The 22830-nt window shown below is 44.8% G+C and overlaps 1 protein-coding gene across 4 annotated transcripts in view; it reads right to left on the bottom strand.

Moving 5' to 3' along the window:
• TDRD9 (tudor domain containing 9) overlaps nucleotides 1-22830 on the bottom strand; it is an 87463-nt gene that overhangs the window by 50159 nt on the left and 14474 nt on the right. For 2 of the 4 annotated variants that reach the window (XM_053362461.1, XM_053362315.1), the window contains exons 2-7: nucleotides 16013-16113; nucleotides 11729-11829; nucleotides 9075-9296; nucleotides 8455-8577; nucleotides 7481-7561; nucleotides 4005-4172 (exon numbers count right to left, since the gene is read on the bottom strand). In XM_053362461.1, the coding sequence (XP_053218436.1) occupies nucleotides 4005-4172; nucleotides 7481-7561; nucleotides 8455-8577; nucleotides 9075-9296; nucleotides 11729-11829; nucleotides 16013-16113 (796 nt within the window). Of the gene's footprint in view, nucleotides 1-4004; nucleotides 4173-7480; nucleotides 7562-8454; nucleotides 8578-9074; nucleotides 9297-11728; nucleotides 11830-14740; nucleotides 14868-16012; nucleotides 16114-21605; nucleotides 21760-22830 lie in introns of those variants that run through there. The other 2 variants (XM_053362404.1, XM_053362539.1) reach the window with 2 other exon arrangements.

The following is a 22830-nucleotide window of genomic DNA, read 5'->3' on the forward strand; positions in this document are numbered from 1 at the left end:
CAACACTTTTTCTTAATGTTGACGGTACAGAACATTTTACAAACAAGTAAGTAAATGTGGATGGGACTCGGGTGGCGCTGTGGGTAAAAGCCTCAGCGCCTAGGGCTTGCCGATCGAAAGGTCGGTGGTTCGAATCCCCGTGGCGGGGTGCGCTCCCGCTGCTCAGTCCCAGCGCCTGCCAACCTAGCAGTTCGAAAGCACCCCCGGGTGCAAGTAGATAAATAGGGACCGCTTACTAGCGGGAAGGTAAACGGCGTTCCGTGTGCTGCGCTGGCTCGCCAGATGCAGCTTTGTCACGCTGGCCACGTGACCCGGAAGTGTCTTCGGACAGCGCTGGCCCCCGGCCTATAGAGTGAGATGGGCGCACAACCCTAGAGTCTGTCAAGACTGGCCCGTACGGGCAGGGGTACCTTTACCTTTACCTTAAGTAAATGTGGTGGGTTTTTTAAAGAAAGAAAATGACAAAACTCTCCTCAGACAAGAGAAATAAAACTTTTGACATGCTTTGTGATTACGTAAATCTTTTCATGTTGCAAGCCCCCTTGAGCATGGATATAACTACTACTTCTTCTTTGGCGATCACTCGTAGCAGAGTACGATTGTCTTCCATAAACAAGGTTTTAACAATGAGTCCGTAAGTGACTGTGGAAGCCAATTCTGGATCCACATGTCCTTCCACAGTGGAGACATTGGTTTCCGGGTGGGAGTTGATCATGGTATGGTTCTAACTATGGAAAGGTGGCATACAAATAGCAGGGCTTTTTCTAACTGGCAAAAGTAGTTTAGGGGGTTTCAAGCACCAGGATGTAGACACAAACTAAAAATGGAGCCTTGTACAGAGTAACGAATGACAAGCAAGTAGGTGTGGTGCAGTATTTTCACTGAAAACGAGAATTCCAAATTTGTGCATCATTCTAACCTTACCTCTTCCAATCTACAACTTCCATAATACAGATATTTAATAATAATAATAATCATGCTATTCCTCCTCATATTCATAAAGTTATACTGGCACAGCTGCCTGGGGTAGGTGGGACTTATAAACCAAGGGCACGAGGGTTGGGAAAGGCTGCTCTAAGCTTTTCTTAGCCCTGGTGCTTTCTGCTCAAGCATCAGAACCTGCCTACACCACTGCAGAGCAGCATCGGGCTCCAAGCCTTTGTGTACATTTATGAAAACACAAAAAGAAGAAGCTGTAGCTGTTCTAACCCATCTGTTTCCACAGCAGCCAGCCAGGCTAGTAGTTGCAGCACCATGGATAGCTCCCATACCCTCTGACACAGGCCAGAGGTAAAGGAAGAGACTGTGGTTCTTAAAGGGCCAACCAGCTGGTCCCTCCTTCTGTTCCCTGCATCACTGGGCAGAACAGGTAGCCAATTTGTGTGATGAGTCAGGCTCAGAGGACAAGCATCTGTGTAGGCTCCAGACCACCAGTGCTGAACTCTGTTGGTTCTCAACACATCAGCATGAGGAGCCTGATCCAATTCCCCAGCTGGAGGCTGAGTATCTTGGACCCACCTCCTCTGACTGTGAGGCCACAACACCAGTTTCCAACTAGCATCCAACCCATTACATAGAATTGCATCCAATGCAGCACTTAATCTCTTTCCAAAATGCTTCTACAGAGTTGTTGTTTTTTAAACTTTATTTGCATTAGCCAACGGCCATAGCAACATAAAACAAGCAATATATACATTTAAAAAGACAACAATTCGTAAAAGGACAAATGGTCAAGATTATCATTCAGATAAAAAGGTAAAGGGACCCCTGACCATTAGGTCCAGTCGTGGCCGACACTGGGGTTGCAGCGCTCATCTCGCTTTATTGGCCGAGGGAGCCGGCGTACAGCTTCCGGGTCATGTAGCCAACATGACTAAGCCACTTCTAGCAAAGCAGCGCAGCACACGGAAACACCGTTTACCTTCCCGCCGGAGCAGTACCTATTTATCTACTTGCACTTTAATGTGCTTTCAAACTGCTAGGTGGGCAGGAGCAGGGACTGAGCAACGGGAGCTCACCCCATCACGGGGATTCGAACCGTTGACCTTCTGATTGGCAAGTCCTAGGCTCTGTGGTTTAACCCACAGCGCCACCCGCGTCCCTTATCGTTCAGATAGTGGCCCTTAATCTCATTGCACCCTCGATAAACCTAGCAACCTTTGCTGTTGTCTGATCATTTTGAACTGATAACAGAAAGAACAATGTGGCCGCAGATGGGTGGCCTGGGATGGTAAGTAGGAGTGGGGTGATGATCTCATTCCTCAGATCTTTATAAAGGGGACAGGACAGGAGAACATGAGCCATTGTTTCCAGATTGCCATCTCCACAGGGACAGAGTCGTTTCTCAGTTGGAATCTTTTGGGATCTGCCCAACCCTCTGGGGCGTGTTTTGAGGGTGGGCTGGAGCTCAAGTGCCCTGCATCAGCAGATCCAAAGTGTTCAATACCACCCATAGCTGTCAGCTTTTCCAAAATAAAATAAAAAAGCAAAAGCCTTCACAAAACAGCAAACGAAGCTTGGTGCCTTTTCTCCTAGGAAAACTCCATGAGGGCTCCACTGCTATTATCAAAGCTGCTCCAGAGCTGCCCTAAAGGTACAAAACACAACCGCCTGTACCATCCTATTTGTTCCTCCCTACTAAGCAAAGAAGAAGGGCCGTAAGCCAGGAAGGGCGGAAGGGGGAGTGAGAAGAGGGGGAGGAAATACAGTAGCAATAATGGGAGGATTACAGCTGTACAATCTTTTCAGAAGGTTGGGGTAGAGGAGCCAGGATCCTAAAGCAGCCCCTTTCCCATACACATGAAGGTGTTGGGCTTGAAATCAAATGGCTAGGAAACCTAATTGACAGAAGCAGTAACACATCTGACAGATCCAATCCTGGATGTTTTTAAAAGGCAGATTTTCCAATTGCACAAATTCTCCATCAGACTTTTATAAAAAGGGGGGGTGGAGATAGTCAGTGTATAGTCTACTATACACTGACTATCTGCCTTAGATCAGCAACTAACAGGTGTAAAACCAAGAGAAGTTTATGAACAAGAAGGTGACAAAGTGTTACCTGCTGAAAGGTGAATGTGAAGAAGAGGCTCCAGCCAAAGAAAGAAAGAAAAAATGTTGTTGTTTAAATACGGTTTGGGCTGTTTCTTTTAAATATGGAAAAGTGTGTGTTCTACCCTTATATAATTTTTGTGCATGCTGCCCCTGACATTGCTTGTCATTTAAGTGATTGATAAACATGTAACACCAAATGTGCCTAATCCCTCACACAGGTTTTTTTCAAACTGCGCATTATCAGCTTCCCAGCTGCAAATCCCCCCCCCGCAAAAAAACTACACACATTTTGTGCCCAACCACACACTAAAGAAACCTTGATCTGACCTGATAGGGAGAGACTTTCTAGTCAACTTTCCTGACTCTCTTACTTGCCACGCATCACCAGGAATCTTTCACAAACATCCAGAAAGATTATATAAGCCTCCCTCCCTGTTCTGTCCATGGGTGTTGCCAACACACTGCTGTCAAATACATGAATGCTGACGGGACATTGTTATAACAGGACAGATACTCTTTGTTCTGTGTATCGGGACTTCGATGACTGCAGGAGTCTATCAGTTTGCCTTTGATTGGCACTCTTGCTTGTTAACAGATACGCCTGCCTGGAGTGTACAGCCAATTAATTTTCTCTTCTCCCACTGGCCCCTCCCCCTCCCCACTGAATTAAGTCTGAAACCATTAAATCAATGCTTCGGCGGGAGTCACTCGTTAGATCACATTACACTGACAATGCAGAATCTGAAACCTGGTTTAAAAGGAAGATGTTATGTTAGGGTGGAAGGGGGAGAATCTCTACTTTAAACCTCTTCCTTTCTTACCTCCTGAAGCTACTATGCATATGCCAGAAAGAGGAGAGGGGGAATTTCTTGGGGTTTTAAGCCCATCTCTTTACCCTTAATATCCCCAAAATTATTCTAGACAGAGAGCCCAAAGCCAGTTGTTTTCCATACCCTGATATGACTGAGAATAGGCCTCAGGTCGTCGAGGTAATACTCTTCAATAGCGTGAGGCTTGCCTTCTACTTCAAACACATATGCCGGATACAGCCTGTTGCGGACTGGGATAGCAAAATAGTCAGCAAACTCTTGGCAGTTGATTGTCGCAGACATCAGAATTACCTGTGGAAAGGGGGAAGTATGAAAACGAGCTTCAGAAGCTTCACAGCTTGAATTCCTACTGTGTACTGAATTTTTTGGGGTGGTAATTGTTAAGTTGTGGGTGAACATATCAGACGACACATCGATTCTTCAAACAGCTCTTGTTTATTCACAGGCCAGAACAGAACTGAACTGAAGGGTTCAGTCAGCCTGCTTATATAGAGCTCCAGTACAACGTAACTAACAATTTTCTAAAACTATCCAATCACTGAACGTCACTTTTGATCCCTTATTTGCATAACTATCTACAGTATCCCCCTGCTGGCCCAGGGTGAGAACTTCAGTACATAACAGTAATGGTATTGTTTTTGTTTGTTACTATGCTATGTATTTTTATGTTTTTATTTTGTAAACTGTCATGTGTTCCTCGGATAAAGGATGCTATGGAAATTTAATAAATAATAATAATAATAAAGCTGTTTGCATTTGACACTTTGTGTGTGTGTGTGTGTTTTAAGAAGAGAAGTGGGTATAGATAGTTTCAGACACTGACTACATTTGATCTTGTCCATACAAGAAAAAAGCACAACGTGTTTACTCAATGTGCACAAGAGGAAGATTAAAAACCCTTGGGGCACAATACTGCTGCAAAACACGGGTCTCTCGTTAATAGATACGAAGTGTCACAAAATCGGAGTCGGGGGGGGGGCTGCTTCCAAATGTCATTCTGCTAGTGTCATGCGATCCCCTCTGTGTAAATGTCATTTCTAGGGTTCGTCATCAGCATGATCAGGCCTCAAAATGTAAGAGCAGCCCTGCCAGTGGCCTCTCTAGTCCAGCATCCTGTTCCCAGAGGCATCTGGTTTGCCAGTGTGAGGAGCTCCCAAGCAGGACTGCTCAATTGCAACTCCCAGCAATTAGTATTTAGAGGCTTACTGCCAGTTAAGAAGGAGGTTTCTGCATGTGCTGTAGAAAGAAGTGAGGGGCAGATGGGGGTCGTCAACCTGGGAAGGTAGCCCATCTAAGAGAAGGAAAGGTAAAGGTAAAGGTACCCCTGCCCGTACGGGCCAGTCTTGACAGACTCTAGGGTTGTGCGCCCATCTCACTCTATAGGCCGGGGGCCAGCGCTGTCCGCAGACACTTCCGGGTCACATGGCCAGCGTGACATCGCTGCTCTGGCGAGCCAGAGCCGCACACGGAAACGCCGTTTACCTTCCTGCTGGTAAGCGGTCCCTATTTATCTACTTGCACCCAGAGGTGCTTTCGAACTGCTAGGTTGGCAGGCGCTGGGACCGAACAACGGGAGCGCACCCCGCCGCAGGGATTCAAACCGCCGACCTTTCGATCGGCAAGCCCTAGGCGCTGAGGCTTTTACCCACAGCGCCACCTGCGTCCCTAAGAGAAGGAAAACTCTGGTCCTAAACCTCCGCTGTCTTGTGGCAGGTATATCTTCAGGAGAAGAAAAAGCTAAGGAATAAACCCTAGACAAATCCAGAGTGGAGTCTCTAAGGGGGTTGGATGGCGCCTTGAATGCCTCCTTCCGGCAACTCCTGCAGCCAAGTTGGTGCCACATTTCTTGCCCTACTTTCCTTTGGACCACATCAATGATAATAATAACAATAATTTTTAAATTTATATCCCGCCCGTCTGGCTGGGTTTTCCCAGCGGCTTACAACATAAATAAAAGCACAACAAAGCATCAAACATTAAAAAACAAAATATCCTATACGAGCAACAAACAAACCAACAAATCAATAGGAACAAATAACAACAACAATAATAAACAATTTGCAGTTATACCCAAATTAAAATAACCGCCAACCACAACTAAACACTTAACCAACATCAACCCAACAAAAAGCAAATCAGAAGAACAAAAATTATAACCATTTAAAACATTTTAGCCAGTTGCCCCAACCCAAGAGTGCATGCCTGAGAAAGTAATGTGGGGGATTTCTAAATCTGAATAACAGCTTTGATGATGTTGCGTCCTGACGGCACATGTTTTGGCGATCCTCTGATACATACTTGGGGCATATATCTTCCCCCACTATAACATGCACCTCCAATGCTATTTCCTTATTCTTTGCGAACGTTGCAAGCAGCAACAGAACATCTCAATGCTGGTTAATGCAAGCATGATCCTGTACTGCAGCAGAGCGGGTAGAGGGGGTTGGAATGAGGCTGAGAGAGGGGGCTTGTTTTCTGGGCAGCCCAGGACCTCCATATACACTGCCCAGGTTTGAACACTGGAGAGGTCACTCCGGTGCTGCTAACACAGCAGTTTGACCACCTTCAGAGGCTCAATCCATCGTCTCTTGAGACAGACAGATGCCAACAACAACCTCAACCATTTCCAACAGTGGAGATAGGATATAGCCTTATCCTCCTATAGCTGCCTTCGTTGTGCCTCTGTCTACTACAACAGCCTCTCCCAACCTCTGAATGTTTTGCAATGCAACTCCTATTGGCCCCAGCCAACACAGCGGTTGTATTTGTAGTCCAAAACTTCCAGAGGCCCCCCAATCAGGGAAAGGCTGTCTTAGAGCATCACCTACCCATCCCTGTTGGGTGCCTGAAGCAGCCCTGGAAGCCTGTTAACTTCTCAGAAGAGATGGCATGCTTTTCAATAGTTATTTACGCAGCACATCAATGCTTTCCACCACTTCGTGGCCTTTTCATCCAACAGCAAAACTGTTGGGATCAGTTTTCATTATCGCTACTCTATGAACAGAGGGTTGAGCCGGAAAAGATCGCAAATGCACGAGGGGCACTCTGAAGTCTGCAGACTGCTCCCAGAGGAACGTTATTCCAGGGGAAACAGAATGCCCAACCATGATGCACTCCAGCTGAAAACTCGCCAGCCCCGACGTACAGGGATTGCTCCGGGGCATTCCCAGCTGCGTTTCCTGGCTTTGAATGGGCTGGATTCAGCTGTGATGCCCTTTTCAGCTGGAGAACGAGTGATAGCTGGCAGCAGATGGCATTGGTGAAAGGAACAACAAGGGAACCTGGAAGGCGCAGGACTGGGTGGTGGGGGTGGAAAAAGAACATGTGCAAGTGGCAGGGTGGGCCTTAACTGACTTTCAAAAGCATCCCGATATCTCAGGATAGAGCTGTTTTTGACGCAAGCCAGGTGTCCTTTGTCCCTGTATGCTGATGTCTAAGTCCTACTCTGTCACTACTTTGAGAGCCTGGTAGGCTGTTACACGACACCCCTAACACCAAAAAGCCAGCATCGCAGTATTAGGAGATTATTTCCATGCCACAGAATTATGATAAGCCGATCTTGCATTTTCAGAATGCATTAACTTGTAGTTTAAATTTACCTTCACAAATCGCGAATTGGTGCGCAACAGCTTACGCACCACCAGGAGTAAGAAATCCATCTCTTCAGTACGCTCGTGCACCTAAAGGGGGGCACAGCAGATGAGGGGGCTTAACACGAGTGGAGTGAACTCAGAGATCAGCATTCTCACTAGCTAATTGTCAGGAGATCAGAAGGGTACCCTTGGCATGCACATTTCTCTTCCTCTCTCACCCCATCTTTCCTGGTTGCAGCTAAAAAGGAGCAGAGTTATCATCTGACTGTGAACCGGTTCAAAGTATGAAAGTAAAATAAAACAGGCAAAAGGCAAAAAATTCAGCAGCCAGATTACTGGCTGGGATGCGATTTAGGACCTACTTCACCCCTAAAGAAACTGCACTGGCTGACATTTCATTTTCTGGCCCAATTCAAGGTGCTCACATTAGTGCTTAAAGCCCTAAACAACTTAGGCCTGAAATCCTGACCCTACAGACCCTCCCAGGTGTTAAGAATAGCAGCTGGGCCCTCTTGGTACCGTTCCACCACGCTCGGAAGTTGAGAGTGGTGGCAGCAGCAGCCCAGGAAAGCGCAATCTCTGTGGCAGCCCCTAAGTTGTAAAATTCCCTCTACACAGGGGTGAGCCTTGCTTCTTTGCTATACAGATTTCAGTGTATGCCGAAGAAGCACCTGTTTACCCAGGCCACTGGGTGTTTTCAGGGCCCACCCTATTCATGTCGTTGTAGTATGTTTTACTCGTAATAAATTTGATGACAATGATCTGCATTTCCATGGGGAGTGCACTCCAAAGATATGGTGCCACCACAGAGAAGGCCCTGGCCCCTGGTACCACCAACCTGGCAGCTCTCAATGATGAACGCAGATATTACAGGCATCCGAGCACTATTCTCATGCAGAAGCTGTGAGATTAAGAGCCTGATGGAAACATTTCCTGCAATAAGCAGCCTTGGTGCAATCTTTTATATTCCTTCAACTTACTTCATCTATGAAGACGTGGGTGAACTCTGAAAGGCTTTTGGACCCCACTATTTTCTGAAGGAGAACTCCAGTCGTCATATAAATCAGCCTCGTGTCCTTGGATGCAACTTTTTCTAAACCAACCTAAAAACCATTGAAAAATATAAACACCACACATTTTGCTTCAAACATGTATCATGAAAACGTTTGTGGCAATCAAAAAAATTTGGTTGAAATGGTTCCCACGCACAGGAAGGGCTGGTATGAAAGGCGCTCTATGCACCCTTGTTTGTCCCAAGCATCACCTGAGCATAATGAAAAAGAAGCTGTTCTGGAAGAGAAATGTCCTCAGAAGAACAAGCAACAAGGTATTAAATTGCGGCCCTTTCTGAAAACACCTAAAATTGGTGGTCATTCATTAGGGAAACTTGAGCCACAGACCTGCAGCAGGACGGCAAATGCCTTTTCTGCACAGGAGACTGGGATTCGACTAAACCTCTGTTTCAGTGCACAACAAAGGCCGTCTAAGAATCAGATGATTTGGCCCGTCCAATTCCAAGAGGGAAGAAAGTGAAAAGAGAGGTTCAGGTGGGTTCTTTATACAACACGCACTTTAACGTTGGGTTAACATGCCACTGTACCTGGTAGCCCACAAGTTCCCCCAGGGGCCAGGCCCGCTGCTTACTAATCCACCTCGCAATGCTGCTGGCACCAATTTTCCTAGGCTGAGTCACTACGATGTTGCAGTAGATGGAGCGCTGCACACAGTGGTCCAAAACAAACTGTGGAAGCTGAGTGCTTTTGCCGCTGCCGGTAGATCCACGCACGATTAGCACAGAGTTGCTTTCTATCAAGGAGATCATCTAAAAAAAAATACAGAACCATAACTTAAGACACGTCTGCAGGATGACAAGCCACAATCTTTAACAGCCTTCTCTGGATTTTGATCACCTTCTCAGTTCTTTCACTCTAAAAAAAGAGAAAAAGATCCACATTTGGTTCCTTCTGTTGCCCGCTGATGGATTTAGAAGGTTGGTCAAGAAAAGCTTCTCCTCCAGATGAAAATGATGGAAGATATGGAGCTGGCTGACCTTACTGGAAGAATCCGCGACCAAAAAGAAGAGGATTACCAAGAAGAGCGGGAAAAATTTAAGGACTATTTGAATAAATACTGTGATATTAAAAATTAGAAATTACTTGAAAGTACCAGAATAGGCCTAGAATTAAATTAAGAGTTAATTAAATAAATAAGATTTAGAACCTAAAGGAAAGTTAAGAAATTTTATTTTAACTGGAATACTGTGTTTAAAAAAAAATGATACCAGAAAACTGCGACATTTTAATTACAAGGAAACTCAGATGGGAGGGCTCAGAGGAGGCCCAAAATATGTTTATGAGGTTAGAAGTTTAAATAATTAATTTGTGTCATTTAGGTGTTTAGGTTGTTTAGGTACCTTGTTTTTATTTTCTTTTTGGTTTATATTTGTGATCTTGTCTTTTTTCTTTTATTTTTTTCTGTTTTTATTTTGTTGTGATATGTGTTATATCTGTAAGAAACTTAATAATTATTATTTTTTTTTAAAAAAAGAAACTTCTCCTCTGTCCCACTTGCGAACGTTATCCTCAACACAAAGTGCTTCTCCTCTCCTTTAAGGCAGGGGTGAGGAAACAGTGGTCCTCCAAATGTGGTTGGGCTCCAGCTCGCATCAGCATGGCCTCTGGCCAGAGGGGGCAGAAACTGCAGTCCAGCAAACACTGAGGCCAGCAAACCATCCGTTCTCCACTGCTGCTTCAAGTCCTATGCATGGCCTTGCCTTACTCTTTCAGTCCATGTTGTTCCCTTGCACATGACCTTCCATGGCAAGGGGTTGGACCAGTGTTAGAAACTCAGCTATATAAGCTAGGCGCCAAATGGCTCCTTAAACCAGGGTTACAGTCACCAAAACGGAATGTCCAGCTGCCATTTTGCGGTCAGACAGCTCAAAAGTTGTATTTTTCCCTGAGGCATTTTTGTTGGGGATTGTAGGGAAAGACCTGCCAAAAAAGTTGAAAAACATCTTCATGTATGTGACAACAGTCGCGAGAGTTCTGGTAGCAGAAGGATGGAAGACTGAAGAAACCCCAACTAAAGAATCATGGCAAGAAAAATTGATGGACTATGCAGAACTGGCAAAACTGACATATAAGCTACGGTACAAAGATAACTGTGACTTTAAGGATGAATGGGAACCCTTTACAAAGTATCTAAAGCGAACTGGACTCCTTGGCAGGTTTTGAATAAACATTCACAAACTTTTTATTGATAATATTCAGCTAAATAGTTTGAGGATCTATACAACTGTGTAACATGCAGAAAACAGCATTCTTAGAGAAACCAAAGACTGGAACTGAGGGAAGTCGGGGGGTGGGGGTGGGTGGGTTTTGTGTGGGAGGCGGGAAGGGAGGAAAAACAAGGATGATATGTTTTTGGATAATATGTCGTTATAATTTTGAATATTTTTTTTTAAAAAAAAAAGTTGTATTTTTCCATTCCAGTTTTTGGTTCCTGAAATTGGTTCTGATTGTGCAGATGAAATATCAGGGGTGGAATTCTACAGGATGCGTTGTTGAGTGTGTGAAAACAGGCGAGATCCAAGGATTCAACCTGGCACCCAGGCATCTTCACTTGGTCACAAGTGGCCGAATTCTGCCTGGCGAATTTCGAACGCTGAGTTGGGATTACATGACCTTCCACACTTCCAGCTCTACTGTAGGGTTCTGCGATTCAATCCCAGCATCTTCAGTTGCCATAACTTCTTCCCTGACACTGTCCAAAATGAAAATAAAGCTCTGGGGACACTGCCACCCCATGTCCTTGCTGAATATTACCAAAGCATAGATGACTACAGTGAGATCCTCTTTCCTCAAGAAAGGATGCAGTCGGCACACTAAGATTTAATGAATGAAAAGATTTAATGAATGATGCAATGGCAGAAACTATCTGGGCATCCAAAGTAAGGGGGGTTAATAGTGCTCAAGTTGTGAACCTGTTCCTTAAGTGCCATTGTGATGCTCATTCAGAGTAGGCCAAAAAACTAGCTCCCTGGTCCATTAATCTAGTCCACATGCATCAACAGAGAAGCTTGAGACAGATATACATGGGAGGAAGCTATTGATGAATTACAAATATCAAAGGCAAGAAAACCCTTTCCAATACCTGTTTTAGCACAAGTGAAAACCAAGCAGACAGTAGCTTGGGGGTGGGAGAAAGAAAACACAGCGTAACTTTATAAAACCAAGATGCAACATCATTTACCTCTTCTCTGTATCTTGATACAGGCAGATCAGGATATTTGTAATTGCTGACTGGCATGCAAGTTGCAGGACTGGATTCACGCTGGGGTGGTTGGAGTGGAGCTGGAGACACAGTCAAAAAGGTTAAGAAAACACGTGTCAAGTCAAAATGTTAACCAAGTCGGATGGGCGAATTTGTCAGTTTCTCATTTTTTCCAATCTTAAATTCAGTTCTCCACATCAGTTTGGAATAAATAAAAGTCCTTTTGAAAATCTATCAGCTTTTAAAGCAAATTTCTCCCAATATACACAAGGACTATATGCAATTTTACCTAAAATACAATTATTATTTTTTGCAAAGCAGATGCTACTGAAATAATGCATTTTCATATGCTGTTTCATATGCCAAGACCTGGCTTAGTTACATGAACTATGTTGCCTCTGCATTTATTAAAAAGATGCTCTTGCATGTGAAGCAACTTTTTTGAAAAAAATACATTGCTTACTCCTGTTTATAGCTGGCTATAAATAATCTGGATTCATTTCTGTTCTATATATCTTCTGAATAGTTCCCCTCCTCTGCCCCCGCCCCCACAAAGAGTATTCTTCCCAAAAAAATCCACGCTTTGAATTGAGGATTAACTGGATTTCCTCATATTTGCAGAGGTTGCATTATTCATGGCTTCTTGAAAGATCTGTTTTTTCTGGTGGCAAAAATCTGGACTTTTTGAAAGCACACAGACAGGCACACAAGCAAGATCCTTTGCCCTTGCTGATACAATGTGTAAATTATTAGAGAATACAAACAAGATTTGGCAGCTGAATCAGCTGCAGACATCTACCAAGTATTTTTTACAGCACCTCTCGCAATCCTATTTCCCAAAATTACATGGGGGAGGAAAAAACACCCACTTGATTTAGGTGAACTTAAAAAAGATCCTGTTTAGCCAGGTATTTGATGGCCAAATGTTCATATTTTGTATTTTTATATAGTGAACCACCCTGTGATCTTTGGATGAAGGGCAGCATACAAATTTAATTAATATATATATATATTGTTCTTGGCAACTTGAAACTATTAGCTGTGAGGGTAGGTGACTGTTTAAATGTTTTCACTTGTTCTCATGTTCTTAGATGGTTTCATTGTTTTTAAAAGTTTGAAACGTGTTTTTATTTTTAAATATTATTGATTTAACGTTTTGGCTGCCCTGGGCTCCTCTGGGAGGAAGCGCAAGAATAGAAATGTAAATAACAACAACAACAATAGTAATATTTAAAAAACCAAAAAACTGAGCTCCTAAAATTGCTTTCCTCCGCAAGTATTATAATGAGTATTTGCTGAGCCTCACATAGCCCCACCCACAGATGCTACATGACACCCCGGTGTGGATGAAACGATGTACAATATTGATCGTGTACAAACTGAACTGAAATTCCGCTAGCAGTTTACAACAGGAGAGCCACTGTCTGGAATCAGCAAGAATGCAGCAGTCTGGTCCCTAACTGAGAAGAGTGCAACAGCCCAGCTTGGACAACCACACTTCAGTTTAATACTTCAACCATACATCCATCAGATGGCCCAGCAGTGCCCTTATCTGGACAGGGATAGCCTAACTTTTTTCTTTTGTCCATGCTGTGGTAACCTCTCTCTTGTGAAACACAGCAAAGGAAGAAGAAAACTCACAGAATCAGAGAGTGGTCATGTTCACACCATTCAGCTATTGTCCATGCAGCTAAGCTTCTAAGGAGGCTCAGAGCAAGTCCTTGCTTATGGGAAGACCTGAAGGCTTACTAAAAAAACATCTCTCCCTCAACCAGTCATAGTCCCATGTCTGAGATTCTCCATAGCTTCCAAGTCAGAAAGAGAAATTGGAGTTGGCAACAACTCCTTGGAAGTAAACCACTTCCTAACCTCTTCTCTGCTGAGATGAGAAAGCTGAGGGCACACACCGGACTGATACGGGATGTTAACAGGAAATACTGAGCCTAGGGCTTGCCGATCAGAAGGTTGGCGGTTCGAATCCCCGCAACAGGGTGAGCTCCCGTTGCTCTGTCCCTGCTCCTGCCAACCTAGCAGTTCGAAAGCATGTCAAAGTGCAAGTAGATAAATAGGTACCGCTCCAGCGGGAAGGTAGACGGCGTTTCCATGCACTGCTCTGGTTTCGCTAGAAGCGGCTTAGTCATGCTGGCCACATGACCCGGAAAAACTGTCTGCAGACAAACATCAGCTCCCTCGGCCAGTAAAGTGAGATGAGGGCCACAACCCCAGAGTCGTTCGTGACTTGACTGAGGGTCCTTTACCTTTAAAGACTTCCTGCATTTCACTGCTGACATGAATGTGCAACTTGGGCCACTGTGCTGTTGCCCGGGTTGGGTGGCCATCTGCCATGTAGGCTTTGAGATTCCTGCATTGCAGAGGGTTGGACTAGATGACCCTTAGGGTCCCTCCCAATGCTACAATTTCATGATTCTGTGATTCCAAATGCAACTGGTCTTAATAATCAGCCCCCTTCCACCGAGGTCAATGGCATTTAAAGGTGATTAACTTCAGCTAGATTGTGCCCCTAATGAGCAGTAATACACTTCTCCTCCTTGTAATAAGGTTTTCTGGCCAGGATTCTTCTAAATATAATCCTTGGGAAAACTCATGTACACTACAGCATTCTGTCACAACAGTACAATGCTTGCTGGCTACCCACCCTCTGGCAAATTCAGAGATGTCAGTATGGAAACATCAACAGCTCTGCATGATTTGACCAATGCTGGAAGATATTTTAAGCCGCTAGGAGAAAATGGTTCTGGCAGCATTGGAAAAATCCAAAGAGATTCACTGCCAGGTGCCTAGAAGTTTGTTGGTGACACCCAGGATCCTGAATTTCATGTTGTTTCCAAGCTCTAAGTAGGATCTATAGAGGATATGTTGACACTGGGCCTTTACGGGCTTAATACTGGCGTCCAGTACGAATTTCTCCACAGCACAAATGCTGTGCCATGGAACACATTTTTTTTCTTCACACAGAAGTGCAACACTCACCCTCTAGTGAACTGTGACACAGCAAAGTGGGTAGCATTATAAGAAGGCGGGGGTTAAGCCGGTGGGCCCCCAAACCTTTGCTCAGGGTAGGGGCTGAGACCTCTTGTCAAGTTCTGCTAAGTTTGCCGCTGTGAGTGAAGTTATTATGGGTGAAGTTGAGGGTTCAGGAAGGGAAGGGGCGTTTCTAACATAGAATCCTCTTGCCTTTGCAGAAAGACAAAAGGGGAGACCAAACCAACTGCCCTCAAGATTCTGTGGACTGAACCAACTGTCCCAAAGGTTCTGTGGGCCATGGAAAGCATATAAGTTCCTCCTCCATGCCAAAGATAAGCAACTGTGATTGCTTCAGGAGCGGGATCAGGAGAATTCCAATGGACTTGGGATGAAGGGAGAATCATTCCTCCTACGCTTCCAAAACTGTTGCTACATCCCTTCCTTTGGCCCAAGGAAAACCCTCATAACAGTTTCAATGGTGATGGGTCAGCTGGTGGCAAAGCGTGGTCCAGAGAAAACTGGCCTTCTGCAGACGTGATGCTTGGACAGAATGCAAGATAGTTCATCTGTTGGGTGGCAAACGATGAAGGAGCACTGCACTCTGCCTGCCCCCAAATTACTGTTGAAGACACTTAACCAGGCACCCCCAAACCCAGCCCTCCAGATATTTTTGGACCACAATTCCCATCATCCCTAACCACTGGTCCTGTTAGATAGAATAATGGGAGCTGTAGTCCCAAAACAGCTGGAGGGCAGAGTTTGGGGATGCCTGCACTTAACAGTAGGGAAGGGATAGCCAATCTGATGTGCTCCAGGTGTTGATGGGACCAGACTTTATCACAGAACCATAGCATTTGAAGGGACCCCGAGGATCATCTAGTCCAACCCCCTGCAATGCAGGAATATGCAGCTGTCCTATACAGAGATTGAACCTGCAACCTTGGCGTTATCAGCACCATGATCTAACTGACTGAGGTATCCAGACTTCCACCAGCCCCAGCTAACATGGTTAATAGCCAGGGACAATGCAGAATGCAATCCAGCAACCTCTGAGAACATTGTGCATTTTCAGTCTAGGAAAATATGCGCTCAGTTCCTCCTGTTGGCTCTTGTGCACAAGTGTTGCGCATATACACAAACACACTCCAGCTAGGCACCGCTTCAAGTTCTCATACATGATCTCTGCCTCTACCAAATGCAGCATCTCACAATCCCTTCTCACAATTTACGCATGGCTGCCTAAGGTGCCTTTAAAGTTAAGGAGAATTTTTTTTTTACCTGGTTCACAGGGAGGCCAACTGCTGTCTGAGGCATCAAGTTCATCGGACTCCAGTTGTCTGTATCTTTCAACATATTCAACTCCAGCACTCTGTCGAGCTCTGTCAGGTGGGAAGACAAAATACAGTCTCACTCTTATTTCATAAACTCAAAGGAACCTTTATTTTTAAAAAAGTTTTGCACGTTGTGTGTCTTTGTCTCGCAATTTGATCCTTCTACATGGTTTTGTATGTACTGTGGCATCTTATGTGTTGTGACTTGCAGTTGTTTTTATCGATCATCGTTTAGTAGTTACTTATTGCAATTGCAAAGAGTGATTTCTGTTTAATTATTTGCCGATGCTTTGAGAGGACACTTGTACCTTGGTTCTCAAATTTAATCCATTCCAGGAGTCCGCCCGACTCCCAAAAATGGTTCGAAAACCAAGGTGCGGCTTCCAATTGGCTGCAGGAAATTGGAAATCCTGCAGCCAATTGGAAGTCATGGAAGCTGCGTCGGATGATCGGCTGCCAAAAAATGTTCACAAACCGTAACACTCACTTGCGACTATCGGGTGCCAATTTGTTCAACAACTAAGGCATTCAACTACCAAGGTACCACTGTATATTTTATTGCATTCTATTATATTCTAATAGATTATTAAAGATTGCTTTGTTTGATATAAGTGGTTACATTTTAAAGTTATGTTTTATGGTGACTTTTTATATTGGGTCAGATTAATTATAAGATGTGTGTTCTTTGTTGTATACTTTGTTCCTGTAAACTGCCTTGTGCATAGTAATGAATGAATGAATTTATTATTTCGGTCCCAGACCAGTTCCAGCCTGTGCACAGTAATATAGAAAGGTGGCATACAAATTAGAAGTGATATGAAATGAGGCACTCCTGTTAAATGATGGAGAAGGATGCAGCAAGTTGTAAATGGCAATTGGGGATGCTCACTGGACCAGGTTTGGTCCCTCAGTCACACACTGAGCTCCAAGGTGCACCACAGGGCCGGTCCTACCATTAGGCAGACTGAGGTGATTTTCAACTGTCATAAAAGGACGATGAAATTACATGCAACCAATCATTATTACAGTGGCACCTCGGGTTACATACACTTCAGGTTACATACGCTTCAGGTTACAGACTCCGCTAACCCAGAAATAGTACCTCGTGTTAAGAACTTTGCTTCAGGATGAGAACAGAAATCGTGCTCCAGCGGTGCGGCGGCAGCGGGAGGCCCCATTAGCTAAAGTGGTGCTTCAGGTTAAGAACAGTTTCAGGTTAAGTACGGACCTCCGGAATGAATCAAGTACTTAACCCGAGGTACCACTGTATAATAAACATCATCATATTTTTAAAGTCATGATACCTCAGGTATCATAATAACCTGAATAGTCTTGGACATATTATGCCTTTCTGCCTCAGACAGCAAGATGCCTTAGGCCAACCCTATGTGACGATAAAAGTAAATTTTCAGTTCTTTTCTATCCTGGCATAAATGATACAATAGTAAGGAATGCATTTGTTTAACCCAATGAGTTTTGCTGAGTGGGCTGGGCTTTTTCAAAAATCCAGGGGCTTTAAAACTATTTCCAAGCAACTCTTCAGGCTATTTTTTTTCCCCTTGCCTGCTTGCTTGCTGGTATCAAGAAATAGCTATTAAGCACTAACCACAAAAATAACATCAAATTAACGAAAGGAATGCCAGCTTGTCCCTTCAGAGGAATTACTGGGAGGGAAACACCATTTAACACTAAAAATAATTGGCACATTTGTACTAAATATACTCCCACAATAACACGTTAGGCTTTAAAGGAATTCGGGGATTTCAAAAGGTCTTCCCTGACTTAAAGCTATGAAATGACCTCAGAAAAGGTTGTGAGCCAATGCCAGCAAAAGGGGGGGGGGACTGAACCCATACAAAGGAAACCACAGAGACACATAAATATGTACATATTTCACATATATACATCACACATATTTCAAAAGCGAGGAGAGGGATCTTACAAATGACACACCTATAACGCTCACATTTCTTAAACATGTGTTACAATTTTTATTATTCTATACAAGAGATGGTCACAACAACTGCACACAATGAAAAACAGGGAGCATCCCAGTATATGGAGCATTTATATTATCCTTAACGATTTCTCATCCAAAAGCTGGAAGACTTTGCGGCTCTGAAACAACCACCTCACTGCAAGAAGTTGAAGAGCCAATAAACAAAAGCTTAATCCAGACAAGACTGAGGCGCTGACGGCTCCCTAGACCAGATGGATGAGAGGCAGCCTGCTCAAGATGGGGTTACACTCCTCCCGAAGGAGCAGGTACTTAGCTTGTAGGATCCGGATCCAAGTGACCTCAGTGGCTCCGACTTGTGGCTACAGCTGTGCCCCTACATCATGGGTAGGCAAACTAAGGCCCGGGGGCCGGATCCGGCCCAATCGCCTTCTCAGTCTGTGAATCACCACGTTTTTACATGAGTAGAATGTGTCCTTTTATTTTAAATGCATCTCTGGGTTATTTGAGGGGCCTGCCTAGTGTTTTTACATGAAAAGAATATGTGCTTTTTATTTAAAACGCATCTCTGGGTAATTTGTGGGGCACAGGAATTCGTTCATTTTTTTCTCAAAATATAGTCCGCGCCCCCCCCCCCCAAGGTCTGAGGGACAGTGGACCGGTCCCCTGCTGCAAAGGTTTGCTGACCCCTGCCCTATGTGGACAGAAGAAGCCTAACCTCTGCTGTCTATGCTCTGGTAACTTCTAGGCTGGACTACTGCAAGGCATTTACATTGTTGAGCTGCCTTTGAAGACAGTATGGAAACTGCAGCTGACATATTATGGGCTGAGGCAGGATAGTCGGAACATATTAACACCCATTCTGGCACTGGTTTTTACCTATGAAGCAAGGACAGCGTCTCCCCACATGAACCAACCCAGACCCTGTGGAGGCCCCTCCTCATGTGCCCCCTTCATGGGAGGTTTGGAGGAGGGCAACAAAAAAGGGGGATTTTTCAGTGGTGGTTTCCTGCTTGTGAAAACTCTCCATGGGGAGGCACACCTGCAGCCATCTTTGTCCAGTCTCAGGTGCCAGGCAAAGGCTTTTCTTTTCACCCAGCCTCTTAGCCCTTAATTTGAAGGATGGCATTGTGGCCTCTTTTAGCAGGGCAGGACTTGTAGCCCTGCCTTTTGGTTTAACTGTGTTTTCAGTCCTTCATTTGAATTTTTTTAAAAAAAAAAAGTTTTCATTGTTGTTTTTAACTGATTTTAATGTAAGTCACTTTGAGTTAGTTTTTAAGAAAAGCAACTAACATAGTAAAAAGTAGCTGTCTTATTACAAAAGAATTTCAGAAATAGACTGGAAAGAGAAGTTGCTGAATTAAAACCATGGAGAGACCTGGTCTGAATAGAGGCATTGGATTCTTATCTCATTATACAGTACATGATAAAGCTATTTTTAGCCGTCTCACCCCTTGCTTTTTCCTGTAAGACTAACTGCAGTTGTTAACAATCGTCAACAGGATTCCCACACCTATCAGCCAATCACCCATTCGCAACACCCTTCTGAGTAATACCCCTCCCCACCCTCTCGCTATATATAAGGGTCTGGTGACTTCTGTTTCAGTGTATCTGAAGAAGCGTGCATGCACATGAAAGCTCATACCAAGAACAAACTTAGTTGGTCTCTAAGGTGCTACTGGAAGGAATTTATTTTATTTTATTTTTTGTTTCAACTACGGCAGACCAACACGGCTACCTACCTGTAAATAGTAAATAGTGGTAGCAAAGCTCCCCAAAGGAAAACAAAGGTTTTCAAACAACACATCCACTAGCAGCACAAGTCAGTGCCACTTCTCCAGTGCCAATGCAACGGGTGCCAGTTCTCAGCGCTACACAATCAGGATACTGGTTCCTGCGGCTGGAGTAGGGTTGCAGATTTCAGCTTCGTAATGAATGGAACATAGTTTATTGGAGATTTGCAACAGGGCAAATGTTTTTGGTTTTTTTAAGGTTCCCCCCACCAAATGATGACTGAACGAAAACCTACACCAAATCCATTAATCGCCAGAACTTAAAATATAAAAACATGTCGTGGGACTAGCTATTCTAACACGGAATTTTCAACATACAAGATGGCTGGTCTTGACCTATAATACTCTCGATAATACAAAGTGACAGGGTGCTAAGGCAGCACATGAACAATGGGAATTTAAGTGGAAGTAGTAAGATGTACCAAAGCCACTGGAAATCGTAACTCTGAACGCAAGCACTTGTGACAGCATCCCATCTTCCACAAGCCTGGATATTTCTGAGGCCCTTATTTTTCCACTTTAATACCCAATTCTCCATCCCTACATCAATGTTTTTGTTAGCAAGAGACTAGGGGTTTTACTTAATACTGATGCCAGCATCAATCAACCCAGAGGTTGTGCTTTCATCTGTATGGATGCTCTTACAAACACTGCTCCCATTCCAGCACCAGTGTCTTCCTCATCCCTCGCAGCTGCTTCAGTTATAGCTGGCGAAGGGCTGAACGACAATGCTATGCGCAGTGTGAGGTCACTGGTGAAAGTGGATGCCCCGTGTCAAATTTGCCCTTCCCCAAGCTTACAGTGAGGTGCACTTACTTGCCATGAAAGCAGGTGCCTATTGAGACTGATTGGGCGGAAGTTCAACAGTAGGGGGAGCCAGAGACAACGAGAGGCAAAAATGTTGCTTTCCTTTTGATTAATTTACTTTGGTGTTGGGGGATGTGTGAGGTGCCTCAGGGTTCTGGCCTCTCCCCCATGCTTTTTAACATCTACATGCAGCCACTGGGAGAGATCAACAGGGGGTTTGGGCTGGGTGTTCATCATTATGCGGATGATACCCAGCTCTACCTCTCTTTCAAATTGGAACCAGTGAAGGCCCTGTGTGAGTGTCTGGAGGCGGGTGGATGGCGTCTAACAGATTGAGATTGAATCCTGACAAGACAGAAGTACTGTTTTGGGGGAACAGGGGGCAGGCAGGTGTGGAGGACTCCCTGGTCCTGAATGGGGCAACTGTACCCCTGAAGGAGCAGGTATGCAGCCTGGAGTCATTTTGGACTCACAGCTGTCCATGGGGGCGCAGGTCAACTCTGTGTCCGGGGCAGCTATCTACCAGCTCCATCTGGAGTGCAGGCTGAGGGCCTTCTTGGTCGTGGTGCCTGCCCTGTGGAACACCCCCCCCCATTAGATGTCAAGGAAATAAACAACTGACTTTTATGTTTTATTAAGTCATTTTTTACATGCTGTAAGCCGCCCAGCATAGCTGGGGAAACTCAGCCAGGTGGGTGGGACATAAATATTATATTATTATTATCATCATCACTACTACTACAGTGGTACCTCAGGTTAAGTACTTAATTCATTCCGGAGGTCCGTTCTTAACCTGAAACTGTTCTTAACCTGAAGCACCACTTTAGCTAATGGGGCCTCCTGCTGCTGCTGTGCCACGGGAGCAGATTTCTGTTCTCATCCTTAGCGGAGTCTGTAACCTGAAGCGTATGTAACCCGAGGTACCACTGTACTTTAAATGTGTACTAGTAGCGTTTTCCAGAAAAAGAAGTGCCGGAGCTCACCGCCAACGTCGCCAACGTCGCCACCATCTTGAAACCAAAATCACATGACTAGATGCTGGGCTATACCATCTTATAGGGAGATTCAGATTGTTTCCCCCCTCAAATCTGTGCATCACGAAAAGGATGATCAACACAGTACGCTGATATGGTGCTGCTCACACTTGCCTTACTTTAGCCTACTGGCCGACAGCTTCCTTTCTTGATTGGCTCCTGATGCTCTTCCTGAAAGAGCCCCCACCCACCCCTCGCAGTTTCTGATTGGTAAAACTTTCACTCTTTCAGCATCAATTATTCTGCAACTCCATCTTGTTGCCTTCTTTGGTAAAGAACACCTGTTGGTGCTACGCAGGGTTGCAGGAACCTAATCCGGAAGCGATACTTTTGCTTTGCTTTTGACGTGTGCATGGGCAGCCTAGCAACGTTGGATCTCCTGCCGTGCTTTACGCCGCTGGCAGCACCATCACTCCCCACCATGCTCCGGGGCACGAACGCTCAAGGCAGGGAGGATGGCAAAGGTGGCGGCAGCGCAAGGCAGGGGCCAAGAAAAGATGCCGGAACTGGGTTCCGGCATGTTCCACCAGAAGAAGAAGAAAGCACTGTGTACCAGGCCATGGCAGCAGGTCTCTGAACCATCCGCCACTGGAGAACATAGGAGAATGCTCTTGTGCTCCTAAAAGAAGAAGACTCCTGCTGGATCAAGCCAAGGTCCTAGCTAGCTAGTTCAGGTTCCTGTCCTCACAGTGACCAACCAGATACTCCAACAGGAAACCTGCAAGGAACAGCATTCTCCCCAACAACCTCCCCTAAAAACTGATATTCAGTGACAAATGCCACCTCTGATATTGGCGGAAGTACACACCTGTCTTAGCTAGTGGCCATTGAAAACATTATCATCCATGAAATTAATCTAGTCTTCCGTTAAAGAGATCAAAGTCTGTGGCCTTCACTACATACTATAGGAGTTCCACCATGCAACTATGTCCTGTTTGTTGCCTTCCCAAGTCTTCTGGCTGGTCACAGTGGGAAATGGTATGTATTAGTACGGGGGTCAGCAAACATTTTCAGCAGGGGGCCGGTCCACTGTCCCTCAGACCTTGTGGGGGGCCGGACTATATTTGGGGGGGAGGAAATGAACGAATTCCTATGCCCCACAAATAACCCAGAGATGCATTTTAAATAAAAGCACACATTCTATTCATGTAAAAACACGCTGATTCCCAGACCG

Source organism: Podarcis raffonei, chromosome 1 (assembly GCF_027172205.1).
Source record: "Podarcis raffonei isolate rPodRaf1 chromosome 1, rPodRaf1.pri, whole genome shotgun sequence".
In the NCBI taxonomy this organism is placed as follows: Eukaryota; Metazoa; Chordata; class Lepidosauria; order Squamata; family Lacertidae; genus Podarcis; species Podarcis raffonei.